This window comes from Nesoenas mayeri (assembly GCF_963082525.1).
Source record: "Nesoenas mayeri genome assembly, chromosome: 20".
NCBI classification, from domain to species: domain Eukaryota; kingdom Metazoa; phylum Chordata; class Aves; order Columbiformes; family Columbidae; genus Nesoenas; species Nesoenas mayeri.
The window spans coordinates 10,231,374-10,258,654 of record NC_137569.1 but is presented as its reverse complement, the minus strand read 5'-3'; the positions used below and the strand labels follow the sequence as shown (position 1 = coordinate 10,258,654).

Sequence of the window (27,281 nt, the reverse complement as noted above, 5' to 3'; positions counted from 1 at the left end):
CAAAAGCCCTGACCCATTCAGCCCCAGAATCTTGTGACTTTCCTGCGCTTTTGTTTCATCCACAATTCCCAGCTAAGGGCCAGAGTGCGACTTCAAGCAAAGCCACAAGAGCACCCAACACCATCTACGCTGAGCGTACTGTAGCTCCCAATAATGTTCAATAAAAAGATTCCTAATACAGCGCTAAAAACTATTTGTTTTCCAGTAAAAAAGTTATTAAAGGCTTCTCATCTACAAAAAGTTCAGACTTTTCCATATCTAAAAAATACAAGCAGTTAATTACTTCATATTAAATACTCTGCCACTAGATACCTTATAGCCTAACAGGTAGAAAACGTAATGGAAGAGGTATAAAAATGCAGTGACTAATATCCTACAAAGTTAAAAAGATAGCAAAGAGGGCTTGTAAAATATAAAATATAAAGTATAAAATATAAAAAACACAGTTGAAATGACGCAAAGTGCCTGTTGTGTGCAAGCGGGGCCGCTGGGGTGGGAGAAGAGAACCAGCCGCAGTCGCTGCACATTCTCACATACTTGTCACCCACTTCTCACTCTCTTGTTTCTTCCTTGGGAAAGTACCCCTGCTTGCAAGCCACATCTACCAGCAGATGGAAATCTAGGAAGAAAAGGGAATACAGAGTAAATATTAGTCCTTGGATATGTTTCGCTTGGCAGCACACGCTGCAATTGTACTGCGGTCAGGTGCTATAAAACATGGCCTGAAAAGCAGACCGTGACTTGAGAATTTGAGGCCTACTGTTTAAAGAATAGGAATTATTCTAATATTGCAAAACTTTAAATATAAAACAACAAATTACACGACTCCTTTTCTCATTCTTCAATGTAGATGTGCATTCACTGCCATGGATACCAACTGCCAAATGTTAATTATGTTAAAACCCTGGCGGGATCTCCAGAAATGCCCATTCTGCTTGTGACATTTATCCATAAAAGGCACAAAGCTCGACATCCTAGAGGAAACCCATGGTGTCACAAACAGGACAAACAAGAGACACCTTTCTTCAAAATTACCCTGATCCACAGCAAAATGGAGATATTTCTAATGTACGGCCAGAGCTTGCAGGTCAAGAAAGTCAATAAGAAAGTCACAGCAGTGCCAGCCCTGCAAACGGCACCCACGGGAACTCTAATGTCTGAACAGACACATTCACATCTTAAGAAGAGAATTCCAGATCTTGTTCTCTTTCTATACTACAAAATTCCTGTCCAATAGGCACCAGTTCTGCACCTTCTGACATTCGCCCCCTGCCAAAGGAGTTGGGAACAAGCCTTGAAAATGCACAGGGATGGAGAAACGAGGGGGCTCGTGACGCTGCAACTCTGAATGATGTAAAACTCAGAGACAGCACGTAACATCCACTCATCCGAAATCCAGACTGCCTGGTCAGGTCACCTGCAAGTCCTTCACTGAACATCCCGTTAAGTGCAAACAGCATCGGCGTTGAGCAGGAAGCCACAGTTCACACTCAGGTGTAACTGCACCAGGGGCTTCGGACGGGAGATGGGGAAGAGCTGGGGCCAGGCCTGTCCCCACGTGAACTCCTGACACCTCTGGAGATGATCTCACTGTGAGCGCTCGGGAACACTAACAACACTAACAACTGGCTGAAATTATTCTTGGCTGGAAGGTGTAGGAAATAGTTCAACTGAACAAATGACAGCACAGGAGACCTTGCCTGAATGCAGATTCACCCCCAGCAACTGGACCGATAGATCTGTTCACCTCGGAGTGACAGAGGGGACGCGGTGACACAACCGCAGCGGCACGGGAGCGAGCGCTGAATGTCCAGGGCACTCTGCACATGGTAGTGACGGATTCATCTGAGTCAGTTGCATCTCTGTATTGCGCCTGTGTTCTTGTAGCAAAAAAAGTCAGACAAGTTGCCAGATGATCTGAAAGACTAGATGGCTCACAAAATATATATGGCCAGCCACTGAGAAAGCTTTTTCCTTCATGTATCAGTATCAGCTTAAATGCTTAAGTCCAGAAGTAACAAATTTCCACCTGCTCCACTCTGACATCCCTATTTCCAGAAAGAAGGATTGCAAACAAAAATTTCTCCAATCACAATCTTCTTATATAGTGTTGTAGAAGAAGAAGGACAAAGCACAGCTTTATTTACTAGCTGAGTACAATGTAGAGGAGATGGGGCAGAATCTGTGAAGAACTGATAGCACTCCCATCAATCATTTGGGAAGTCCAAAAGGACTCCTGTTGCAGGTGTTGATGCTGCCAACATAACCAGGAAGACTTGTTCCAAAAATCCCATTTTACAGATGAGCTCCAGTAGAAAGCAGTGAAGAAGACAACAAGGTCCCTCTATCAAATTGTCAGCTAGATTGATGATTAGTGCATGAGGAATAAAGATATGGTTAAAGCAAACACATTCAAAACAACGGTTTTAAAACAAAGGAAGGGTTCTTCACCCACCATGTAATTAACCTATGTTAATGATGTTAACTTAGAACACAGTGGATGCTGAATGTTCGCATGGCTTCAAAATGCGACCAGAAAATTAAATGGAAGGAAAGTTTACTGAGTCCTTTCCTACTTAACAGCCCCAAAATGCCAGCGGTGCTGTTGGAGACGGGGCGCTGGACTAGAGACCTGTGTCCTGGTCCTGGGGGCAGGATGTTCTTAAAACAGGTAAACTGGGATTTAGCTGAGCAAGTTGCTCAAGTGGATCGTTTTTCATTCCAAGAAAACAGACACCTATTTCAGGGATTTACAGGGATGCAGAGATGGGGGAAAATCCCAGAGACTGTTTCAGTGAAACAATTGTTGTCTTTCTTGCTACAGAATAGCTGCGAAATGCAAAATTATCCAGTCCAGCTCTTCAAAGGAAAGTAACGCCTTCTCCAGAAATTCTTGGCCCATTTATATGAATTATCACCTTGGTTTCAGGCCCAGAGTTGCTCCCAGCCACAGAAATGACTTTTCCCTCCCTCTTCACTGCAGGGGCCTTTGGTACCACGTTACAATGGCTCTCGCTGTGTCCTATCTAGAACTTGGTGTCACCACATAACAAGGACAAGAGAATGATGTCAGCAGCCCAGTGAAACACAGCGTGTTCCAGAAAGATGGACCCAGCGTGTTACAATTACATGAAAATTTACAAATGGTATAATGAGTTATCAAGTTTTAGTAGCATTTTTATAAACGCTCTGTGTTCCCTGCACCTGCTGTACGAGCTCCACTCATGGGCAGTTTGTGTTTGCAGAGATAAGCGATTTCAAATTGGATCCATCTTTTTGAAACCCCCTGTAGATGGAACATGAGCCTCCCTATAGCAGGATGTAGATCAAAGTGTGGGCTCAGAACACTTCCAAGTGATGGCCCAAAAGAAAAGGGGAAAACAGACAGGACCCAGTGACTTTCAGAAGATACATTGTGAAGAAACACCTGGAAAATTGTCATCATGTAACATTTTAGCACCCAAAGATTAAAGAAGTTGTTTCCCAAGAGTCACAGCGGAAAGAAGTATAGACAGACAGACAAACACCTAGTCAGAGCGAGTCTGCTTAGATCTAAATCTGGCTTATAAACCTGGCTGCTTCGCTTACAGCTGAACTGCAGGAGATGGGCTGTCCCAGGATTGAGTCTTGTTGCATGTGCCCAGTTTATTTTGGGCCAACTTGGGCCCGATCACATTAGGCTGAGCTCTGCAGTCCGGCTCCGCCCTTCACATGCACACCAAGCCTAGAAGGTACCACAGTGGAAACGTAGACCTGGACAATTATCACATTTCCCAGAGAGCAGACTCTACGCTAATTGTTGCTAATTAGCATCAGCCTAACAGTGTTTCATCCCTGTGGAATGATCTCATGGAAACGGGTTCCAAAATGTTTCTGTATATAACTTTAGAACTGGCATATTAAGCAAATGTTTTGCTGGGGATATGCAAGTTGAGAAGTTTGCTAATCATACCAGGAAGCGATTGAACAAGTACTCGCAGTTCAGAGTTTTAAACAAAAGCCTGTTTCTTTCAAGATGGCATCCAAGCATCTTTTGCAGCTTTCTGACAAAAAAAGACTTCATTCCTTACTTAGATGTTTAAAACTGACGGGCCTTGTGAGCTGAATTATTAATTAGCATCATTATCTGGAATCTAGAAACTACTCTTTGAGGAGAGTGACAGCTCTTCAAACTCTCCAACCAGCTCTTTGATGATCAGTTGTGGGGGAAACAGCTTCTTGCAGGACGCACAGGCTGCACCAGCTTTTCCTCTCCAGCAGATCCAAAGCACTTTGTGTCCTCTCTTGTCTCTCTAAGCTGCGTACGTGTAGGTTTTTCCTCTAGTTACCAGATTTGTGAATGTTTTCCCTGTTACTTCAGTCACCTCATTACTCAGTGTTTCCTCCGTTGCACTGTCACCCTCCAGCAAACATTATCTATGGACTTCATCTCAATATTGTGACACCCACATTTCTGACACAACGCCCAGAACTTCAGGTTTTATTTCTTGATATAACTTCTACCCTTGTCCATATAAGAGTAATTAGCGTAAACTTACCTACAGAAGCACGTTGGTAAGTACACTAAGAGGTTGTACATGTACAATGTTTTAATCGAAGGCACAATGAAGCACTTAAATTGCAGACAATGACTGAACTATTCTGATATTCCCCTTTCTGTACTAGTTTCAGAGTAGCTGTCTCAGTAACCTCTAAAACATGCAGAGTCTCTGCTTACCAGGGGACTTGCCGCTGTCTGAGCTGTGTCGTCTTTTCCTGCATTGAGGTTTTACACATGAATCGGCATTTTCTTCAGATTTGTTCACAGGTTGAGTTCCTAAAGTGAATTCCTGTGTGTCTGATGTCCTGGATTCACATTCAACACCTGTATTCTCCTAAAAAAAATAATAAATTACTCAATATTTTCTTGTAATTACCTCAGGGAGAAAATGATTATTATCCTTCTCCACTCCAAGAGCACATCTAACAAGTGTTGAACATGCCTGGATGGTTTACATAATAAATGTTTTTAACTCAGAATTAAGGTTGCCAATTGAAACTCCAGCTCTTACAAAACGTCATATTAAGCAAAACATGAAATCAGAAAACAAAATATACAACGTTAGGGTACGTGCCCTCTCAGTCTGAGCTTTGCCCTCCGTTACCAAACCAGAAGAAATAGCCCAGAAGGAATCCAGGTGCACTCGCTGTTCCCAACACTTGTATTAGTAATGACGGATTGAGCCCAACGAACCCAGTAGAGCCGCGTGATGCAGAACGCCACACACAAGCCGCACATTTCAGGCTGGAAACCTCACCCCACCCAGCCGTTAAGACATTACATTATAAAGTGTTGCTTTGCTTTTTGGAGCCCTCTGCTGCTGTTCCATATGTGTTCTGCGGGCACCTGTTTACCAGACTGGGGTATTTCTATGAGTAGGTGGCAAAAATCTGTGGGTTTAAAGAAAAAAAGCCAAGTAACCATGTTTGTGTTCCAGTGAGGAACTAAAGGCCCAAAGTGAAGCACTTGGAGTTGACCTTTAGGCAGAAAGATGTTCTCATTGTCATCTGCTCTAGAATATTCATCTCTTCTACAAATATCCTATCAATGAATATCCTCAAGATGAATGATTGTTCAGAGCCTGCAACACTTCCTTCTATTAAGGGAAAAAAGCTTTGCAAAACTGGTATGTGTGAGTTTACAGAAGATAAAACATCAACAGACTTGGTAATAAGACATTAGTAATTCCAAAAATATCATGCTCTCCACCTTGAGTTAAATCTAGAAAAGGCAGCGTGCATGCGTATTAATAGAAATACATGTATTTTCTTTGACTAAGTTGTATAATAATACTGAAAAAGTCTGAGCGAACACAGTAACTGAAGAGTAACTGGTTCCCCACCAGGCCTCCTGCCCCTGCTCCGCACCCAGCGCACTGGAGGGTTTGTTCTCAGAAGTACATTGTAGTTATTGCATATGTACAATTAACGAGGGCACGTGAAAACCATTGGGCTGGCAAGGCTATGTGTCCAACATCTAAAGCACAACTCCCTCCTGAGCTTCACAACACGGAGAAGAAGGGCTGCAGTTCACCGCCTTCACCGCCTACAATCCCAATTTCACAAGCGATGATCTAAACCTCTCCATTCCTGGTGTCTAATAATAAGTTCTAGAAAACCGAGTGAGCAGCCTTAACCAACTAGTGAGAGCAGGGAAGATTTCTCAAGGAAGTATCCTTTTGGATACCCAATAGGACAATGGTTCTAGAAACAATTCTACAAATTCCATTATTTAAAAAAAAGTGAAAAATAGATACATGATGAAATGAAAGACAATATCATAGAATCCCAGAATGTCAGGGGTTGGAACTGACCTGGAAAGCTCATCCAGTGCAATCCCCCCATGGAGCAGGAACACCCAGATGAGGTTACACAGGAAGGTGTCCAGGCGGGTTGGAATGTCTGCACAGAAGGAGACTCCACAACCCCCTTGGGCAGCCTGGGCCAGGCTCTGACACCCTCACCAGGAAGAAGTTTCTTCTCCTATTTAAGTGCAACCTCCTGTGTTCCAGTTTGCACCCATTGCCCCTTGTCCTGTCCCTGGTTGTCACCAGCAGAGCCTGGCTCCATCCTCCTGACACTCCCCCTTTCCATATTGATCCCCAGGAATGAGTCCCCCCTCAGTGTCCTCTTGTCCAGCTCCAGAGCCCCAGCTCCCTCAGCGTTTCCTCACACGGGAGATGCTCCACTCCCTTCAGCATCTTGGTGGCTGCGCTGGACTCTCTCCAGCAGTTCCCTGTCCTGCTGGAACTGAGGGGCCACAACTGGACACGATATTCCAGGTGTGGTCTCCCCAGGGCAGAGCAGAGGGGCAGGAGAACCTCTCGGACCTACTGACCACCCCCTTCTAATCCAGACAGGGGATGTAGAAATCAAACTGCATTGTTGATAAAAACCAAATGCATATTGGGATAAGGATTACTAAGAGGCACGGGGATGAGTGTGGCCAGCACATTGAGGGAATTTCATTTTCCCCTCACTGGTGCCGCTGTGTCCAGGATCAAGCCCCACAGTTGTGCAAGTGAAAACCATCGAGCAAGGACACTGCGCAGCACTCCATTCGGATTCCTTTTTATCACCCTGTTTATAGGATCTTACCCACCAACTCCTTAGTAATCTAATAAAAAAAAGGCAATAATAAGATTTGGATCCTAATAGCATCAGCTTAGCACACACAAATCTGGTTCCAAGTTCTCTCTTGTTTAATTGTTTGTGAACATTGTTTTTTAAGTGAACATGCTTCTGCCCATGGGTTCACTGCATCTGTGGACAGACTCAGGCCCAGTACTCCTGCAATTTTAGAGTCCCAAACACTGTTTGGCAGAGAACCAAACAAAGCTACCAAAGCAGACTGATGTGTAATTCTGCATTTTCACTTCAGTTATTGAAAAATGCCAAATCTGCTGCATCTCACTGGTTACATGACTTACGAGATAGGGACTGGATACCCAGCAGGGAGCACAATGAGAAGCTCAGGTACTAAAATGAGCAGCTCACATGAATGGGGTTTGCTGGATTAACCCTCAGCAAAGCAAGCATGAGTTTCAACCTTCAGCCAAACTTACTGCGAAGGAGACTGAACAAAACAGAAGGCAAATTCCTTTTGATCAAGCGTTTACAAAAATGTTGTATTTCCACTTTAAGAAGAAAATAAAATATTTATTGTAAGAGTGGAATAAAATATGCCAGTTAAAGGCCAAAACCTGTAGGAGTCTAGGATAGGAATTTGCTAAGGCTAAGACGACAGCACTGGATCTGAACTATTGAATGTACTGTCTTTTCATGCAAAGAACCGCTCTTTAACTAGCTATCTTTTAAGAAATCAGGAAAGCAGAATAAAGTAGGTTTGTACTGAACTGGTAGTTCTATGAGGACAGTTCAAGGCTCAGTAGCTGTCACAAGAGCAATTAAATGCCAGAAAATACTGTGAAAGAAATACAGAACAAAATAGCAAACATGTTTGTACGACTACAAAACTGGATGGTTTTCTCAGAACTTCAATGCTCTCTTCATTTCAAAGAAGGACGTAGTAGAAAAAGTTCAGAGAAAACTCCAAGTTAACAGGGGTGCAGAGCAGCTGCCATGCAGTGGAAACTACAGCAGGCCTGGCCGGTTGGGGAGCAAGAGCCCTGAGGAGCCTGTGACAGGGACCCATAAAATCACAGGTGACACACAGGACACGGCCAGGGATGGATGACAGGCCAAGGTCTCTTCTGAGGAACATCCCACGGTAACAGTCATGCTCAAAAGCAGTAAAACAAAGCTCTTCGTGCGAGAGATTCTGAGCAACATACCTGCTTGGCCAAAGGATTCTGTGGGCTAGAACTGACGTGGTTTCCAGGACTGACTTCAGCCTGCAGAAGAGAAATTTCTGATTAAGTATATGGTGTCGTTCCAAGTCCTCAAGCTGAGAACAGCTGGGAAGCAGGAGGAATGGCCTGCGCTATTTGCTGTTTGCATGCCTGGTTCTCGCTCCTCCCAGTCTATCAGATTACAGCTATTGTCTGGAGACTTGACACTGGGCAAGACGGACCTTTGATCTGACCCAGCAGAGCTGTTTGGATGTTCTGGGATTAACTCTGGAGGAATTTGCTCCTCCTCTGCTGCTACACACAGGAATAAAACTGTATTCTGTGCAGGGCCACTATTCTGCCATGAGCTTGCTCTGAAATACACAGCACTGACAGCTACTCGAAGCCTCGGGAGGAAGATAACAAATTTTGTAGAAGCACAGAAGCCTCTTCGGAGAGTTTTGCACCTGTCATGAGTGCAGGCTCTGGGCAAGAGGCAGCTGGGCTTGGGTTAACCTTGAATCTCTTCAATTTGGGATGAGGAGACTCGGCACAGACAAAGTATTTTCTAACAAAAAGAGGGGATCTGTCACACAAAAGGCCTAATAGTCCCCAAATTCTTTTTCAACACATAAGAAAGTCCAGTTAAATAACCAGTAAACATCCAGATCAACAGACCAGGACCAACATCGGGATTCTCACCAGTTACACAAGCAATGGGGCCTCAAAACTAAAACACCTTCCCCCCAACAACACACAGGTCACACCTTTGATCCCTCCATTCTTAACAAGGGAGTTTGGGCCACAAGCTCTAAACTCCTTCAACAACGAAAAAAATCTACTTCTAAAAACACAGTCCATAAGCTGTTAGACTGGCAATGGTTAAATTTAAAGGGTGGTCGACACTGAAGATAACGAGTGGACGCTCATTAAGCAGCACTGCTCTTCTCTGCACAGCACCGAGCACAACAGCCCAGCCCAGGCTGGAGCTTTGCGGAGGCTCGATCAGAATATACGTCTTGCTGTAAAGATACCCAGGAGGAAGATGACTAAGAACAATCAAGTTTGCACCAGCTGAGGATTTCCGAGTGATAAACTTCACTGAAGGCTTCAAGATACTGATAGCACAATAGGACAGTATGTTACAACCTAAAAAAACTTCCACTTCACCACCACAAATACACCTGCGCTACGTACTCTTCACACACAGACAAGCACCATAACCCGGCCAGCACAGGCTAATAGATCTCGTGCTTGTTAACATGGGATACTTCTTTATTCCCTCCTTTTTAAAGTCTTGCTTTACCAAACAAACCCTTCACTGTTAATAAAAAGCTTAATTAAAGAAGCCTTCAGTTCTTAAGCAAGCAAGAGTATTAAAAAGCAAATCAGTCCAGACCCTAGCACTATAGAATATGGTCATCTCAAAATAAAGATGTTGTTTTATCTCCCTTTACTCCTTACCTGCTCTAGACTGAACGGTTCTTGCTGAATAAACATGAGGGAGGACTGAGCTGGGCAGTGATCCGGTTGCTCTCCCAGTTTTTCACATGCTTGCTGTGCGGCCATCAATTCTTGCACTATTTCAGCCGCAGCGCTTTCCACAGACGCAGCGGTTTGGGCAGCACAGAGGAATTCAGGAGGTTGTGATGGAGAACAAGTCTCAGCTTGATCTGGTTCCATCACAAACGACATGTCTGAAGTTACCGGAGTCAGCGCCTCCAGCTGGCTCTCCCCGGTGGAAGGTGTGTCGCTGGTCTCAGTGTGGCCCCCGCTGGACGGGAGGGTTGAACACTCGCTCTCCACAGGCTCCACTTTCACCATTTCGGCTTTGGGTGACGAATGCATCTCGTCTACAATCTTAAACACAGCTTCGAGATTGACTTCTGTCTTCTTGTTCTCATCGGATGTTTGACACGGCCAGTTCGAGGGCAGGAATTCAGCTGCATAAGGTGACTGCACTGGAGGACTCTGGGAGAAACAAAATACATGAACTTTTATATCAAAAAATTACGACAGTACGTGCATTGGTTCTGTAAGGTTTCGGAAATTAACCCGAGCGATCAACTGAAGTGTTCGTTTATCCAAAAGCTTGAAAGAGTGTTATTTTCAGTTAAAACAGCAGGTTTAATTAAAAGAAAGGGAAAAAAAAAGCGATTACTTCTGTTTTTCATTAAGCATCATACCCCCGGCACGCTTCTCTCTTGGAGAGAAAGGAAGGTCACTTACCAGTCACTGTGTCCCCTTTCATGAGAATTGTCTGCACACCATTGCCTTGCAGGTACAAATACACCCAAGCATTCAAACCAGAGCCTTCTAGCCTTAGCAGGACCTGGGGGGTACATTAGAACCACCCCCTTCACATGCCACATAGAAAATGATAAAGCAAATCTACCTGCCTTCCGTTCTTCTAAAACTCAAGCATTCCTGTTGTGTATAAAAACAGCACAAACCACAAGGTTTTTAAGCAAGAGAACAGGTACGTATGCTGAAAACGCGCATATGGACAACACAACTCGAAGAACTCGATTACTTACCAATAAACATCTTTTTCCTCTTCAAGTGATTGTCCATATAGGCACCCACACAAGGGGTGATGCCCAGGGATGCTCCAGAACCAAACTGAATGGGAGTTCAGATACCTATGAAAACAAATACTGTAGAACTGCCCTGCCTGTCACAGCCTCACATCCGGACACTCCTGACACAATGGTGCCCCACAAATGAACAACTCAAAGTCTATGTCAATCTGTATAACAGTCCTAGAGATGTTCAGGTCAGAAACACCTCCCAGAGAACCTGAGGAGGCTCCTGTGCTGTCACAGAGCAGGTCTGAACACTGCTAAATATTTCACTGCAATGACATCACAAGATGACAAGACACAGTCAGCAATCCATACAAATCAAAGAACGTCTAAAGCAGAAAGAAGACAATGCAGTTTTTCAAAAGCAGCAAGTCCTACCCAAGTCAAATGATAAATCACATTTTAACAGTCAGTGTCTGTATTGCTGTTTATTCTGGAGATGACTCAGATTTAAGGACAGTGGGAGGATAATTTCTTCTGACAAATATGAGTCATACAATGATCTTGAACAGGTATCATTAAAATATGATCTTATTTTGGAAGAGATCTACTATGAAGGATTAGCCCTTAGTGCCTGATTATCCTCAGACCTTCTAGCAGGTTAATAAAAAGCTACTTCCATAGATGATGAGTAAATTAGAGAACAAGAAGCCACAGGATCACCTACTAGGAAAGGCATATGAGATGAAATGCCAGTGAAGGACTTGGTGTCTCAGCAGCATGGACATCAGAGGCCCCTGAAGGAAACACGACAAAGAGATGAGATCCCTTCCTTGAAGTGTGTGAAGCCAAGTCCCGCTGTGGGTTCATGTGGATGTGCCGGTCTGCAGAGAGCCAGAAACTGCGGAGGGTTGGGGGGGCGGGAGAGGAAGAGAAAACCTGGAATTTGAGAAATTTAGGTTAAGCAAAGTCTTTTCACGAAAGGCAAGCGACCTTTCCATTTTTATAAGTTTAAACATAGTTTCTTCATTTAATATCTTTTTAAAATATTAACAAGGTGTTTCAATTTTGTTGTGTTGCTCCTTTGTTGACTGAAGCAGTTGGGATTTTAAGTACGATCAGGGTTACCAGGTCAACTGTCCAGGGGAAGATCATCCCTGCCAAAAACAAACCAACTCCCAACCCACACTGCGACCTCTTGGGCCTCTTCTTACGGGACCTCGGCCTGCAGCTGCTGTAACACCCACCGGCTCCTTGGATGCACTATGGGATCTCGGATGCATTTCCAACAGCAGACAGTGCCCACACAGAGACAATTTAAATCCTCTTAGTTTATCTACAGAAGACACGACGGACAAAGATGGGAGAGAGGCAGCAATGAAACAAAGAAAAGTGATAAAATACTGAGAAGTCAGGACTGAAAAGACTAACAGTTTGCTGGTCACTGAGCTCAAGAGGAAAAATGCTCTAATTTAGCAAAATGGGTGAAAGGGAAGATGGACATTTCACTTAGAAGATTAACACAACATATGCAGAAAGTAAAGCACAACCACACCTGTTTGGGGACTAGGACCAAAACAACCTGGCTTGAGTGCTTGGGCAATCATTCGGATACAATTTCATTTGAAATTATATGACTGATGATCATTCTTATTACAAATCAAAGCAAACTACTCAGCACTGCTTTTAACGTCAGGAAAGTATCCTTTTTTCCCTCCCACATTTATTTCTTCCATTTCCAGTTACCTCTTGCTTCAGTTCCACAAGGAAATACTGGCAGCTTAATAAAAATGCTAGTAGCAATGATCAAATAGTAGAGATGCTAGCAAAAAATAAAGGAAAAGAGAGGAAAAAGTCCCTAAAATCCAATATGCAGCCTTGGTTCATACCTGTGGTAAAGCAGCCGGAAAATACAGCACTAATGGTTGTGAGCTGCTGCAGAATATAGCAGTTTTGTCTCCCAAGGCTCATTCCTGCCCAAGGATCCCAACACATCACCCTGATCCACACTGCACTTCCTGAAAACCCAAATGTAAAAGAGCAGGAGGCTGCACCTGAGCTCCCAGTTTTGTAACCAATTGTGACCAAAGCGTACGACACATCTCTGAAACTTTAGTTTCAGAAACCTGACACGAGATACGTCCAAATCAGCCGCCATGTCTGGGTATAACCACCTCTATCCTCTTTCCAATTCCCTCTTTCTGGAGAGCGAACAGCAGCAAACAGACATGTCCTCACCAGCACTGTCTGCCCACGTCCCCAGCAGGGTCGCCCGACACGGTACAAGCCCAGCAATGCTCTCCAAGCCCCAAGACCTGTCTTAATCTCTCCTGAATTTAAAGCGGTGCTCCTGAATTTAAAGCGGTGCTCTCTGCAAGGCTCGGTAAGGCCTAGCTCAAGGTTTAGGCTTTCTTGGCCAACAATTCCTGGTTTTCTTTCTGAGGCCACACTGTGTGGATCCACCAGAAGGAGGGCTGGGCACAATGTGCAGATACGGCTCAGTGTCTTCTGGGCTGGTCCAGCAGTTTTGTGTAGACTTTGCCAGGAGCATCTGCTGCCCACAGTGAGATCAAACAGCCTCAAAGCCCCGCAAAGCACCTTCAGCAGCTTTGCACTGAACTCCCACACCTGGTGGAAGATACATAGTAAAACAATACAATGCAGAAGTTCTGTTCTTTGTGAAGAATGATAAAAATGCTCAGTCAGACAGGGCTGGTTAATTTTACTGCTTTTGAGGATTTGTGTGAGTGGTTACTGATGATCCATACACAGGCAGGGGATGATGATCAGTACAGTGCTGGCTGCAGCCCTCAGAACTTTGGGGAAGCATCTACCCCAGAGCACACAAAAAATAAACTGAATAATCCCCACAGCTCAGTGAGAACCACAGGCAAACTGCTGTCTGCTGTCCCACCAGCACAGTCCCTGTCACCGTGTCCCAGGAGAAACGATCTACGCTACACTAAGACTCAGAAATCTCAAGAAGCCCTGTTGATCCATTCTGTATGCTGTTTGTATTATCCTGCTCAGAGACCTGCTAACGACCTGGTGGAACAGATTTCCGCCGCTGCTCACACACAGGATCACCGTCCAGCAGCCCCTGCCCAGGGTTGCATTAGCAAAGCAACTGCTAGTAAGTGGCCTGAATTTCTTTAGACTCCACACGCTGCCCATGGATTTGCTTCTCCAAACATCGGATTTTCACGGGACTCTTTAGACAGCATATTTACATTGCCTTTCAATCTAGCCACACCACCACCCTTGACGACTCCCTTGGAATGTTCTGCTATCCCAAACACTGATCTCAGCCTTCTGAGATAAGGAGTTATCTGCTTGTGACTTCCTATCACTCCAATGGATCCTCATGTCCTAGCTGAAAAAGAAGCTTCCACAACTCTCATGATGCGAGTGAGAGGACAAAGATGCACTATGTGAAAAACAAACGCTTGAGTATCAATGGCACAGCTGGCCAGTGGCTATTTACAACCTGCTATCCTGGCCATAACCTGGCCAGCCTGGATAGGTTTATATTCAAACCAAACCAAACCAAAACATGAAGCCAAAGGTTGATATTTGCAAGACAGGAAACTGGATGATCAAGCTTGGGTAGGTCAGCCCTTTTTCAACACACATAAGCATAACTTGCTTTGCTTGTCCTCTGTGAGGGGAAAAAAAGAAAAGTATATGCATTACACTGTAATACAAAAGGAAGCCCTCGCATTTTTACTTCAGATCTTTTGATAATTGATAAGCCAGGCCCTCCAAATAAGGTGTAGTTTCCACCACAGTTTTATGAAGCATTTACAGTAAGTACTGTAGTTATCTTTATTGTGACATCTCTGAGGTGGAGCCAATTCCAAAAGTCACCTTAGTTTTTCTCATTCATCCAATGAAACTCAGGACTGTAGAAAGCTGGTCAGGACAAAACCATGCAGCTGTTTCCAGTATTTTCATAATATCAAAGAAACTCTTTTTGTCCAGGCAAGGACATTCTTCAAAGATAAACATAGACTCGTTAATTAAAATGAATTCTGGTGAAGTCAAGCAAAGAAGTTATACAGAAAATACCACTCCACTGGTGAGGACACACACTATGCTCCTACCCTGAGACACAACTAGAATTACAAATTCAGTGGTTCTTGGAAACAGATATTTGTGAGCCATATTCCCCTCACTTTCTCAAGCAGATCAAGTTGCACATTGACATTCTCCATCCAGAAGTCCCCAAAGCCAGCGCCGGTTCCCTTGGCCTCCCCCGCGCTCCCCTGGCCCCGCACGCTGCACTCACCTGGAAAAAGCTGCAGTGGGCGTTGGTGGAAGCGGCAGGACCAGCGCAGCCGGTCAGGGGATCCACGTGGGCAGGCGGGGAGCAGTGCTGCAGCGAGGCTGGGGATCAAACACACCGTCAGACACAGGTCATGCTGGGTACGCACAGTCCTGCTGCTTCCTTTGATTAAACATTTCTATAATCGCCCAGGAAACTAACTAACAGAAATGTATTCTTACCTCCCAAGTGATTGTAAGACTGATTTCTTCATCTTAGAAAATATTTATTCTAATATATGTGCACATATATTGAAAAATAGATATGGTAAAATTGATACACGTGCACACAGAAATTTCATAATCAGTCTTCTGTATCTTAATATTCACCTTTTTGATTTGGCTGCTTGACTTTCTCATCCCAACATACCACACAGGAAGAGCCTAGGTGTTCACATACACACTGAAATTAAATAGTCATTTTATTCTAAAAAGCAGCCTTGCAGATGACGCTGTATTCTGCAGGTATTATTTTGGGTGACATGTGGAGATATTTAATCTAAAAGTACAGGCATGATTTGCAGGACAGATAATCTTTAAAATCTGCAGTGATTCTGAGAGAGATAAATCATTGATGAAATCAAATCTAGTCCAACGTTCATAACAAAGAGTAATTAGTTTAACTTGAGACGGCAAATGGATCAGATCGATTTATTTGCAATGCTTGACGCCTCCAAGGGATTTCACATTAAACAGATGCTACTGTAACCAATATGTTTTTTAATATCTATACCTATTCCTCTCTTCTATATGATGTTGTTGAATTTTCGTGCAGTTTGGAGCATCAAAAGCTTAAGAGCACAGGCAGAGCCAGGGACACCCTTCTGATCTGTGACTCATGGTACTTCACAATCTAACTCAGAAGAACTTTCAGGAGAATATTATATGACCTATGAACATATTACAATTCTGGATATTGCCAAAAACCTAAATGATATCTGGGTGTAACTCACTGGTAACTCCAAAGTCATGCTTACAAACCCAAGAAAACCACCAAAGAAAACTGTGGAAAGGCTACTGTAAAAATATTTTGAGAGCAACGACAAAGGAGAAATTTATTGTAACCTGGTAGAGTGATTCTAAGGAAAACCAAACACATACTCCAGAGAACGTATTTTATAAGAATTTAAAAAAAAGGAAGGACCTGAAGGGAAAAAGTGCTTGTGAAATAATAGGTCAGTGTAAAACATTAAGTCCAGATCATACGCTATAAAAAACTACAAGTAAGAATACTGTCGTTTAGAGTAAAGCTTATAGCAAAATCAACTCATTAGTTAAACAAGTTGTTATGTCTGTAAATCAAAGTGAAAGGAACAAAAATAACTGTGTAGAAGACTAGACTGATGAACGATTCTGAATGGTTCTGAAATGCAGAATGTTGCATAAACAGAATGATTTGCGGTCACAAGAAATTTTTTTACCAGCTCATAGGCTACAGCAGTGGCTGATCTAATAGCAAGAACAACTGCATCTGTGGAAATATCACGGAAGATACAAAAGCAGGTTTATAAGAAGAAAATCCACCGTCAGATGGAGAGCAGTGCTTGGTAAGTACCACGGAGTCACAAAAGGTGAGTCACCCTATAGCCAGACAACATTTTAAATAACACTGAATAAAGTGTTACTGACACGCAGCGTTATCAAAGGCAAAGGTGTTGATTCATTGCTAATACTTCAAGTCTCGAAACGGAATCAAAATTCAACAAACAGATCTGCTTCTCTCACCCACTTTTGTCTTACCCTGTTAAGTGGAGAGAAGAAGTTTCTGAGCTCTTTTGTCTAAGATATAGTTAATGTAGTCATAGCCAGAAGAAATGACGGGCTAAAGCCCTTTCTGTCACCAGCTGTTAGGAATAACTGACAGTGAACATGGGTCTCATTCGAATACTGAGGAGACAGGGATGAATGGCATCTTACAGAATAAATTAATACTTACTGAATAAACGAAGGAAAAGATACAGCCCCTTCCATCAAACAAGATGGATTAGCCTCAAAATCTATTAGATTTCTGTCAAAAAGGGACACACTTTTACCCACACAAGCTGTGGATGGATAATGTCACATTCTCTTTAGGACACGGTGTGCAGAATATGAACGCTGATTTATGAACCTGGAATTGCTGTCGGTGGGGCTGGAACCAACCCAGCGCTGCCCAAGGAAGAGCAGAGCTCAGGGAACCAGGAAAGAATTGGACACCGATCACTAATCTCGGTATTACAGTAGATAGTTTCAAGAGGACATCAGCCTGACACTCAGTTGCAGTCAAAAAGACCTTTGAAGTCATAAATGAAACAATTGGGTTGTTAGGAAATATTACAAAAGGAACAAATAATGAAATAGGAACATTCTTATTCCACTGTATAAATCCATGATTCACACCTTGACCACTGTGTGTATTTTTGGACTCTATATTTCGATAAGAAAATAAGAGAACTGGCAAAGGTTACAGGGACGGTGACATGGGTGACGTGCAGGACACTGGTCAGAAGGAACAGCTAAACAGGGCTGGAGAAAACGCAACCGGAGGAACTATGATACAAGTATTTAAAATCATGATCGGTGCCATGAGAGGGATATGGATATAGATACATTCATTAAAAAAAGAAAAAAACACAAAAGGAGATTTAACGAATATGCAGTAGGGTTTGAAGGCAAGAAAAGGTGGCTCTGCACAAGGCGTGGTTAAGCCATGAACTGAGGTCCTTGTCACAGATGGTGGAGATGCGATGAACTCATGTCATTTTGGAGAAATAGACAAGTTGATGGAAGCAGAATCCCCCAAGTGCTATCACATACAACTGGTGCTACAGTTCATTAATGCTGGGAGCCCATATGTTGGGGTGTTTCAGAAACGCATCAGTCCGCGCTTGCTTTGCTCCTTGGGCATTGCTGTCTGAGAAAATGATGGACCTGACCAAGGCCAGTGTTCTTATCTCCAAAGCAGACAACTACTCGTTAGAGAATTAATGGGGTATTCACTAAATCCTGTTTTCCCAACACTGGCAAAGTTGGATGAATTGTGTAAAAATAAATATGGGTGAACATCACATTCTTATAAACATCCCCCTCCTTGTGAGACAATATTACTTTGTGGGCCTTCGATGTTTAAGCAGATAAAACCATATCAATCATCATCTTTGCTGAAGACACGAAGGTTACAACTCTACCAGTACACTAAATGCATCCAGATCCATTTTCTGGCACAGAGTATTAATACTATTAAAATCTCTTCCTTTTCCAAGTCAAAATAGCCGCATCCAAACAACCTGTTGGGAACGGTCCCAAGCCCATGCCAACCACTGAACTAAGCACAGATTTGTGGGGCAGAGAGGTAACCAGGCTAACGGTGCAGTGATAGGGCTGGCCAAGACAACTGGGCACTGTTCCTGGCAAAGCTTAATACAGTAGCAGGGACACAGTCAGATATGCTTGAGCTCAGCCATGGTTTTAGCAAAGATGTATCTTGCCAAATGTATCTGGAAGTTAGAACTTAAACACGCATAACATCTAAGAACTATCAAAAAAGCTCCACGCTCACAGTTCCATGTGCAGACATTTGTACCACATGCCTTTCTCAGGTTCCAATACTGCATGCAAGCTCAGGAAAGCTGAAAGCCCCAAAATATATGCAAACCCAATATGATCTGCACCATAATTTCTCCAAAGAACGCTTGGAAATGGAAGGAACAAGATAGCAGCAGATATTAATGCTATTATCAGCATGGCTGAGGCAAAGGGGATGAGACCGACACTCTCCAGCATCTTCCATCTCACTCAAACACAAACGACATGTGAAATACCAAGGAAGAACCTTAAGTTCTTACTGGCAGGATGGTCTTCTGATGTCAGGTCCAAACGTTATGCCCCAGAGAAGCTGGTTATTCATCAGACAACTGGGTCAGCAGTACCCAAAAGTGTGCAGGATGCCAGGGAATGCAGCTGTGCCTGTTCCTGCACATCAACAAACGCACCGGAATGGCCCTGAACACAAAAACTCTGCAGGTTCTGATCCCTTCCCAGCCAAAAGACTGAGGAAAATGAGGATGACACCCCAGGTCTCTTCAATAAGAGAAAATGGGAAAGAAAATATTGTTTGAAATATCTTAGACATTCAGGTAGGATTAATTGCCCTAATGCTATATAGGCTCAGATGTCCAGGAGTTGTCAAGACTTGGCACAGTCAATGAAGAAAGAAATTAATTGTCTTCCAAAGGTGCAGGTCTAAGAAATGGAATGACTCACCCTCTGGGAGGTGCCTGTTTCTCTCTGGCTATATATGTAATCTAGACAAGCCCAGGCACATCACCCATCAGATGAATCTTCGGCAAGATGAATCCTACTACTAGTTTTACAAGTGCATTACTAATGCATCTAGTCCACTTTTCTCAAGGGAAAATATGGTGCTATTTATGCTGTGTTAAAACAGATATTATGTTTTCAGCTGCTTATTTATGTTAAGAATCCCCTTTTTACCAACACATACATGAATTTTAAGCTTTACATACAAAGAAAAGTCTTTATCTTAATAGAGGGTGTATCATTCAGAATAACATGACTATTCCTAGGCTACCACTCACCAGAAAGGTTATTGTACCTATATGAACCTGACAGCCAGCGATGCGTTCAAAAGGTGTAACTGGACTTGTAATGCCAGGTGGCACCAACAACTAACACTTCTCACACAGTCTCCTTGGCTGATTTTTCATTATTAGGATATTCTCTGATAATAAAGCTTCACTACATTTCTTTGATGTAATCCTACTACTATCAAAGGTTTTGCAGGTAGCTGAAAGCAAACAGAACTAAATCCTTAAAGTAATCGTGGTCTAACGCTAGTGGAGAGAAAAGATTCAGATGAGGATCTTTTTTTTTTACTGCCCTTTCAATAAGAATCATAATGAAAAACCAGGGAAATCTTTTTGTCGCTGAAGTTAACAAACCAGTTTCAATATACATAAAAAGAAAACTTGGACAAAGTTCTACTTTGATTTAATTTAATGGGACTTCAAAAGTGAAATGAAAAGAGTCAAGAATAAGATTGAACATATATTCTTTAGGCCCTTTACTTATGAAATATGTATTTGAAGATTAACTATTACTTTCCAAATAAGCTAATCTTGGTTCTGTGCTCTCCAGATGAAGAAAAGCAGACTTTATGTGGATGCATGAAGAAATAAGCTATCAGCATGGTGTATGTTATAACATAGAGAAGAAAGGATAGCAGTGAGATTAAGAGATACACAGGAGCAGAAGTAAAACCACCGAGACAGTCCTAAATTACAGTGAAAATTAAAAGATTTATAATACCCCCTAGTAAAATGTCAAACTTATCTTCTCAGAAGTACTAAAGAATCCATTGGAGTTTTCAAAAGCCTCAGACTCCGTAAGTTTCTGTTTTAGCTTGAATTATGCCTTAATTTTTGTACCTTGAAAAACCTGATGTGCTTTCATCATGCTCCCATCACCACCCCCAGCCCCACAAGATTTTATCTGATACAATATAGCCGATTTATTCTTTACACTTTATATCTGTGAGACAGGCCAGTGTCATCCAGGTACAGAGATGTACAGATTCATGTCTAAATCCACGCTACCCTCCTCATTTCCTCTATGGTCAGTATGCACAACTGGCACTTTGGGACATGAGCAATCCCACCCTAAGACAAACTCTGACCCGAGCGAGATGGCTCACAACCCAGAGATGCCCATTTCCTTCCCCTGGCTGTACAACAGCTCTGGGGGTGTAGTTAAGATACAGATATAGAATCATTTTGGTTGTAAAAGCCCCTCAAGATCATCCAGTCCAACCATAACCCACCCCTGGCACTGCCCCATGTCCTGAGAACCTCATGTCTGTCTGTCCAGCCCTCCAGGGATGGTGACTCCAGCACTGCCCTGGGCAGCCTGTTCCAATGCCCCACAGCCCTTTGGGGAAGAAATTGTTCTCCAGATCCAACCTCACCCTCCCCTGGCGCAACTTGAGGCCGTTTCCTCTGCTCCTGGCGCTTGTTCCTGGGGAGCAGAGCCCGACCCCCCTGGCTCCAATCTTTGATAGAAACCGATAGAAACATGAATTAGGGACTATCTCCCACCTTCAGCATGTTCAAGATGAGGCTTTGAGCAACCTGCTCTATGGAAGGTGGCCCTGCCCATTGCAGGGGGCTGGAACTAGATGATCTTTAAGGTCCCTCCCAAGCCAAACCACTCTATGACTCTCAGTACCCGCTGGTCCAGGGAGGAGACTTGTAAGGCAGGGAGGAGCTTGTAAGGCAGGCACCAGCCACCTCTGTCATGTCTGTAAGCAGCACAGGGCAAGAAGTATATGGCAAAAGTTGCCCATCTCTTGAAAATTTACAAGCATCCCCAAGAGAGACATAACTCCTCAGAATTCTTCCTTGACAAAAATTATTTTATGGAAACCAGTGATTATTGTCTGAAACATTCCCAGCAGAGGTCTGAGAAGACGTGAAGATTTCACTGTGCACCTGGATAAAGCAGCCACCACAGGTAGGATGTCAAAGGTGCAGCTGCCAAGTGAGGAACAGACAAGGAAAGAATAATAACCAGGCTTTAGTTTGTCCAAGGAAGGAGTCACTATGTTCTGAGTTTCAGAAGTTTTAGGTAAGTTTAAAAAACAAAAACACATCTGCACCCCCAAAATTATAACCTATGACACAATTTTTCCAATTCAAGGTAAGGTTGAAGAACTATAATTTGCTTCGATTTCTCTTCTGAAGAATACAAACACTTAAGTGAGCCTGAAAATTTCAGCAGAAACATTTTAGACAAGAGAGTCAAGACTTTTGTACTTTCTAGTCTTCAATGCACAAAAACAAATACATCATAAAGAAGTTAACCAGAAAAAAATGAAGCTATGAAAATAGTAGAAGCAAATTTGGCATACTCTACATTTTACTTTTGATGGATCTTTGTCTTTAAAAACTTAACTTGGGAAAACATGAGACCAAGTACTACTATACTGCTGTTCAACAAGTTCTCAGTGCCTTAGTATCATCATCCTGGGTTTTTGCAATTAAAAACAAATGAAAATTGACACTGATTAGTTGTGGGCAAATGTTTTTTCTTCTCACCCTTTAACCTCAACAGAGGGGCCATCTGGAAAATCACCAGGGGAAGCTCCAAATCTAGAGCAAGGACAGGAATACCAAACAGAAAATATTTAAAGGTCTCTCTTCCTCTTAGACTTCACACTTTGTATCTAATTCTCACTTGAGATATATACATGATGGAGCACTGTAGAAAAAGATTTAAAACGATCGTTTTTAAATACCTTTTAGAAAAGCAAGTGCAGAAAAGTTTTTCCTACCTGTTGGATAGTAGGCTTGTGAATACTGCATCGAAGCTGTGTTGCTGCTGTATTTTGGAAGGGAGGTGGCAACGGTTTGAGAGCCTTGCTGGAGTGGCAGAAGCGAAGCAACAGGCTGGAGCGTGTATGTGACCTCTGTGGTAAGCCTCTGGAGCATTGGAAAGGCAACCCCTTTATCTGGAAAAGCCGGGGAAGCTTGATGGCCTGGAAGCAACCCGAGAGAGCCTTGCCATGTTCTGGAGGGAAGAGGAGGCCGCTCTAAACCCTTGGTTGGTAAAGTGCCATTGTTCTGGGATGAGGTCGATATGTAGGAGTACGGAAAAAAACGATCTCGATGATAAGGTTGATGAAACTGTCCTAAAGTCAGCAGGCCTGCAGTGGGTATGAAACAAAGCAAAAGGAGCGTTAGTGAAAGGCAATGAAAGGCAATACAAGAAGCTGAGCCTTTGCCCCAATACACTTAATCTAGAAACAGCCCGATTTCTTGCAGCGAACACACGGTTGCCGCTGCAGCTGAGCACGGCAGCTCCTTCAGCCTGCAGCAACACCTTATTAGTGCTTCAAATAAATCAAAACACATGGTAACTTACTAAACCAAACAAAAGCAATTTAGAAAGTATTGTGTGTTAAAGCAGACAATACATTAAAAAAAAAAAAAAAAAGGAAATTATAAAGCAAGACTTTACCAGACTCCAGTACTGCCAGCTCATAGGCAGCCAAGGGAAAGGCAATGTCAAAATCCTCCCCATGGCTTTGGAAGTACGTTGTGACAACTCATTTAATTCATCAAGAAAAGAAATTCAAAGCCAACTTTTTCCCAGTCAGCTCAACTAGTTCAGTTTAGACTAAAATATCCCAAACTTTGCCATTTTGTGATTTCCTAGATATTCCTTTTCTCTCACTTCCCTCTCTTCAGTTATTATTTCATGAAATGGTATTTGCTCTTATACCACGACAGCTCAATTTCTATTAGAGGTTTCGGTGACTCTGCTGAAACACTAACACTGAGAACACCCGTGCTCGTCAGCCTCCTGGAAGAAACGCTGCATTTGGGACCTTTCCACAGTGTTTTATACAGCCCTGCTAATCACGGGCCTCAGGGCAGCTTGTGTCAATCGGGTTTATCTGGAAGTCAGGCTCTCTCAAACCCGTCCTTCCCGATTCTCACTCTAAAGGACGTTTTACAAAAACAGCCTCACATTTTCCTCTTTCACTCCTCTGATGGGAACTAATTCAAGAAATGGGTAACATACAGTCATTCTGCTCATTTATATTAAATCATTAAGAATAACTAAATAAATATCACCTGCCCCTCAAAATGTAGCCAGAATTAGTGTATAGGACTGTTTATTTCCTGTTCAGTATTTTTATCATACATACACAGAGAATGAACAGCGGGATGAGACTATCTTTGTTTATATTGTACTTTTGGATAAGGAAATTAAGATTATCTAGTTTCAACACATAAACAAGACACCACAGGATGCCAAGTTATAAAGCACCGGTTGCTTTACAGGAATTGTTCCTGGATGTTTAACACAGAGTTACATGTTGCAAGACGTTTGGAACAGACTGACGCTTTGCAAACAAAAATATCTTTTATCTATCAAATTACCTCACATTTACAGCAAAGACGTGCCCCTAAATAGTCTGTACAGAGCGCACAGGAAATTGTCAGCCTGTCAGAACTTGACTGCACATAAACCCCAATGTTTTCCTTGTTCTGTCTTTCTAGAAACTGAGATTTGTAGAGCAAAAGCTGTCTGGAACTGCACTCACAGAACAGAGGCCAAGAAGTGAAAAGGCTGTTATCTGTCTTAGCATTTACTTTACCAACGGTCTGCATGACCTCAGACCAGATTTCAGTGAAGAAGTCTGTAAGGACTCATCTGAACAATATGTTAACACCAAATCTTTAATTTAAACGCTTCCTACCCTCAGTATGGAAATAAGTTCCTTCACTTCTCACATGCTTCATTTTGTTTTCTTGGTGCAGTTCTACAGACTCCACAGAAAACACCATATGAATGAGATAACAATTCCTACACCTACCAAGAATAAAACCCATGATACCGCGCTCTGTTCTAAAGGCGGGTGGTGCTGCAGTGAGCAGAGTCACCACCTGCTACTGCCCTTCTCCAGGTCTCAGTCCTGCCACTCCCCCGACCTGTGCCGCAGCTCTGCCCCGCGGAGCATCCCCAGCCCCATGGCCCCTCAGCTCTGTCCCACAGAGCATCCCCAGCCCCACGGCCTCTCAGCTCTGCCCCACAGAGCATCCCCAGCCCCATGGCCTCTCAGCTCTGCCCCGCGGAGCATCCCCAGCCCCAAGGCCTCTCAGCTCTGCCCCACAGAGCATCCCCAGCCCCAGGGCCGGCCGCAAAATGACCACTCAAATCTCCTTCTCAGGTTCCTCACAGAAACCCAGAATGTCAGGGGTTGGAAGGGACCTGAAAAACTCATCCAGTGCAATCCTCCCATGGAGCAGGAACACCCAGATGAGGTTACACAGGAAGGTGTCCAGGCGGGTTGGAATGTCTGCACAGAAGGAGACTCCACAACCCCCTGGGCAGCCTGGGCCAAGCTCTGCCACCCTCACCGGGAACAAGTTTCTTCTCACATTTAAGTGGAACCTCCTGTGTTCCAGTTTGCACCCATTGCCCCTTGTCCTGTCACTGGTTGTCACCAGCAGAGCCTGGCTCCATCCTCCTGACACTCCCCCTTTCCATATTGATCCCCAGGAATGAGTCCCCTCTCAGTGTCCTCTTGTCCAGCTCCAGAGCCCCAGCTCCCTCAGCCTTTCCTCACACGGGAGATGCTCCACTCCCTGCAGCATCTTGGTGGCTGCGCTGGACTCTCTGCAGCAGTTCCCTGTCCTGCTGGAGCTGAGGGGCCACAACTGGACACAATATTGTGCTCAACCAACTCCCTTCATCACCCTGGTCGGTCCTTCCAGGCCAGAACATTCTCTGATCGTGTGATTCTACAGTAATGTTCAACTGGTAGAGCTTTGCCAGCCCCACAGAGACTGGGCAAGGCTGTTCTTGGTGTAACTCACAACGGGGACTGCACAGTCCACACGCAGACTGAAACACACATGAACCGCACTCCCCACACTTACTGGCAGCAGATTGACCTGCACGAAGAACCATTCATTCTCCCACACCGGGTGAACTGAGCAGCACCCGCCAGGCCAGGCCACCCTCTTCCCTCAGAGTCAGGATTTCCAGCCCCCCAGCGCTCCCCACTCCCCGGCTCACCGTTGGCCCCGCTGGCCGTGGCGGGCGGCAGCAGCGGGTCCCCACGCAGCACGGAGCCGAAGAGGCGCTGGAAGCGGTTGGGCGGGCGGCTGGTGACCTCCAGCCCCGCCGCCAGCTTCGCCTTGTTGGCGCTCGTCAGGCGCTTCAGCTGCACGAGCAGCTCGGGCTGGCCCCGCCGGAAGTGCGGGCTGTGGAAATGGTGCAGCGGCCCCGCCGAGCCGCCGGGCCCCGGCCCCGCCGCGCTGCCCGCCGGCCCCGGCAGCACCTTGCGGAAGCCGTAGAGGTTGAGCTGTCGGATGAAGCTGGTGAAGTTCTTGGTCTTGAAGAGGTCGCTGGCTTCCGGCGCCCCGTCGCCCGCCGGCCCCATGGCGCGGCCCGGCCCCGCGCCCAGCAGCTCCCGCTCGAAGAGCGGCTGGTCGATGAGCAGCCCCTCGCCGCGGGCGTCCCAGCAAATGGAGTGGAAGCGCGGGCTGTTCACCAGCCGCCACAGCTTGGCCGGGAAGTTGCTGGGGTTGACGGAGGGCGGCAGCTGCGGCTCCTCCATGGCGCCGCCGGCGGGTGGACGCGACGCCCGCTCGCGCTCTCAACGGTCGCCGCGCGAGGCGAGGCCCCGCCCCCCAGCGCCGGCCAGGGCCCAGCACGTGCCCGGCTCGCGACGCGCGGCCCCGCCCACCGCGCATCCCGCAGCGACGTCACCGCAGCGACGTCACCGCAGCGCCTGTGCCAGGACGCGGGGGCGCTCCGCCCGGATTGACGCTCACATCACCGCCCGGCACTGCCCGCGTCCCCAGAACCTCGTGTCCGTCTGCCCAGCCCTTCAGGGATGGCGCCTCCAGCCCTGCCCTGGGCAGCCTGTTCCAGTGTGTGAGAGGTGGTGATCTTCAAACGGATGACTATCCATGAAAGAAACGATGAAGTGACAGCAGATGTTTGAAAGTGTCAGCTTAAGGTTCACTGGCAGTTCACAAAAGGGAAAAGAAAACGGGTTTAGAATGTATTGATTGAAGAATACAGAACAAATCAGGAATTACAAGTGTTGCATTTGCTGTAAAAAAAAACCCAAATGTGCGCGGTTCTGGTTTCCACCGCTCCAGAATAGATGGAGTAGAGTTAAAACAGCGTAGAGAAAATCAGCATCAAGGATTTGAACTAGCTACACCAGATGGACATATTGCAGAAGAACTCTTCAGAGGGGTTTTATTACAGGAAAAAAAGTAGGTAGTAAAATTGTAGGTAGTATAAAAAAGGTGAGCATGCTAATGGAGGACATCAAATCAAGTACTTAATCACAGGGAAAGTGAGGAGCTAATTGCCATGGGATGTTTGGGGTAGAAAATATTAAAAATGAGCTATGTTCCCAAAGAATATCGCTCTTAGAGGCGTCACCTTCGTGGCTTCTGCTCCTCAAATTGTGCACTGGTGGGAGCTCGGAGTTCACACCTGGTTGCAGCGGCACGTCTGCTCTTCAGCTCCTCTCGGGGCTCGGCTGGTGGCCGTGCCTGGGGCAGAACACGGGGAC

The 27,281-nt window shown here is 44.7% G+C and overlaps 1 protein-coding gene across 1 annotated transcript; it reads right to left on the bottom strand.

Moving 5' to 3' along the window:
• Window positions 1–551: 551 nt before the first annotated feature.
• Window positions 552–26,306, bottom strand: HSF5 (heat shock transcription factor 5; the record flags this gene model as incomplete). The annotated part of the gene is made up of 7 exons (XM_080356860.1): window positions 552–619; window positions 4,718–4,874; window positions 8,334–8,393; window positions 9,795–10,301; window positions 15,144–15,241; window positions 22,506–22,877; window positions 25,751–26,306. 7 exons carry the CDS (start codon window positions 26,304–26,306, stop codon window positions 552–554), a joined length of 1,818 nt encoding a protein of 605 aa, XP_080212986.1.
• Window positions 26,307–27,281: the final 975 nt, after the last annotated feature.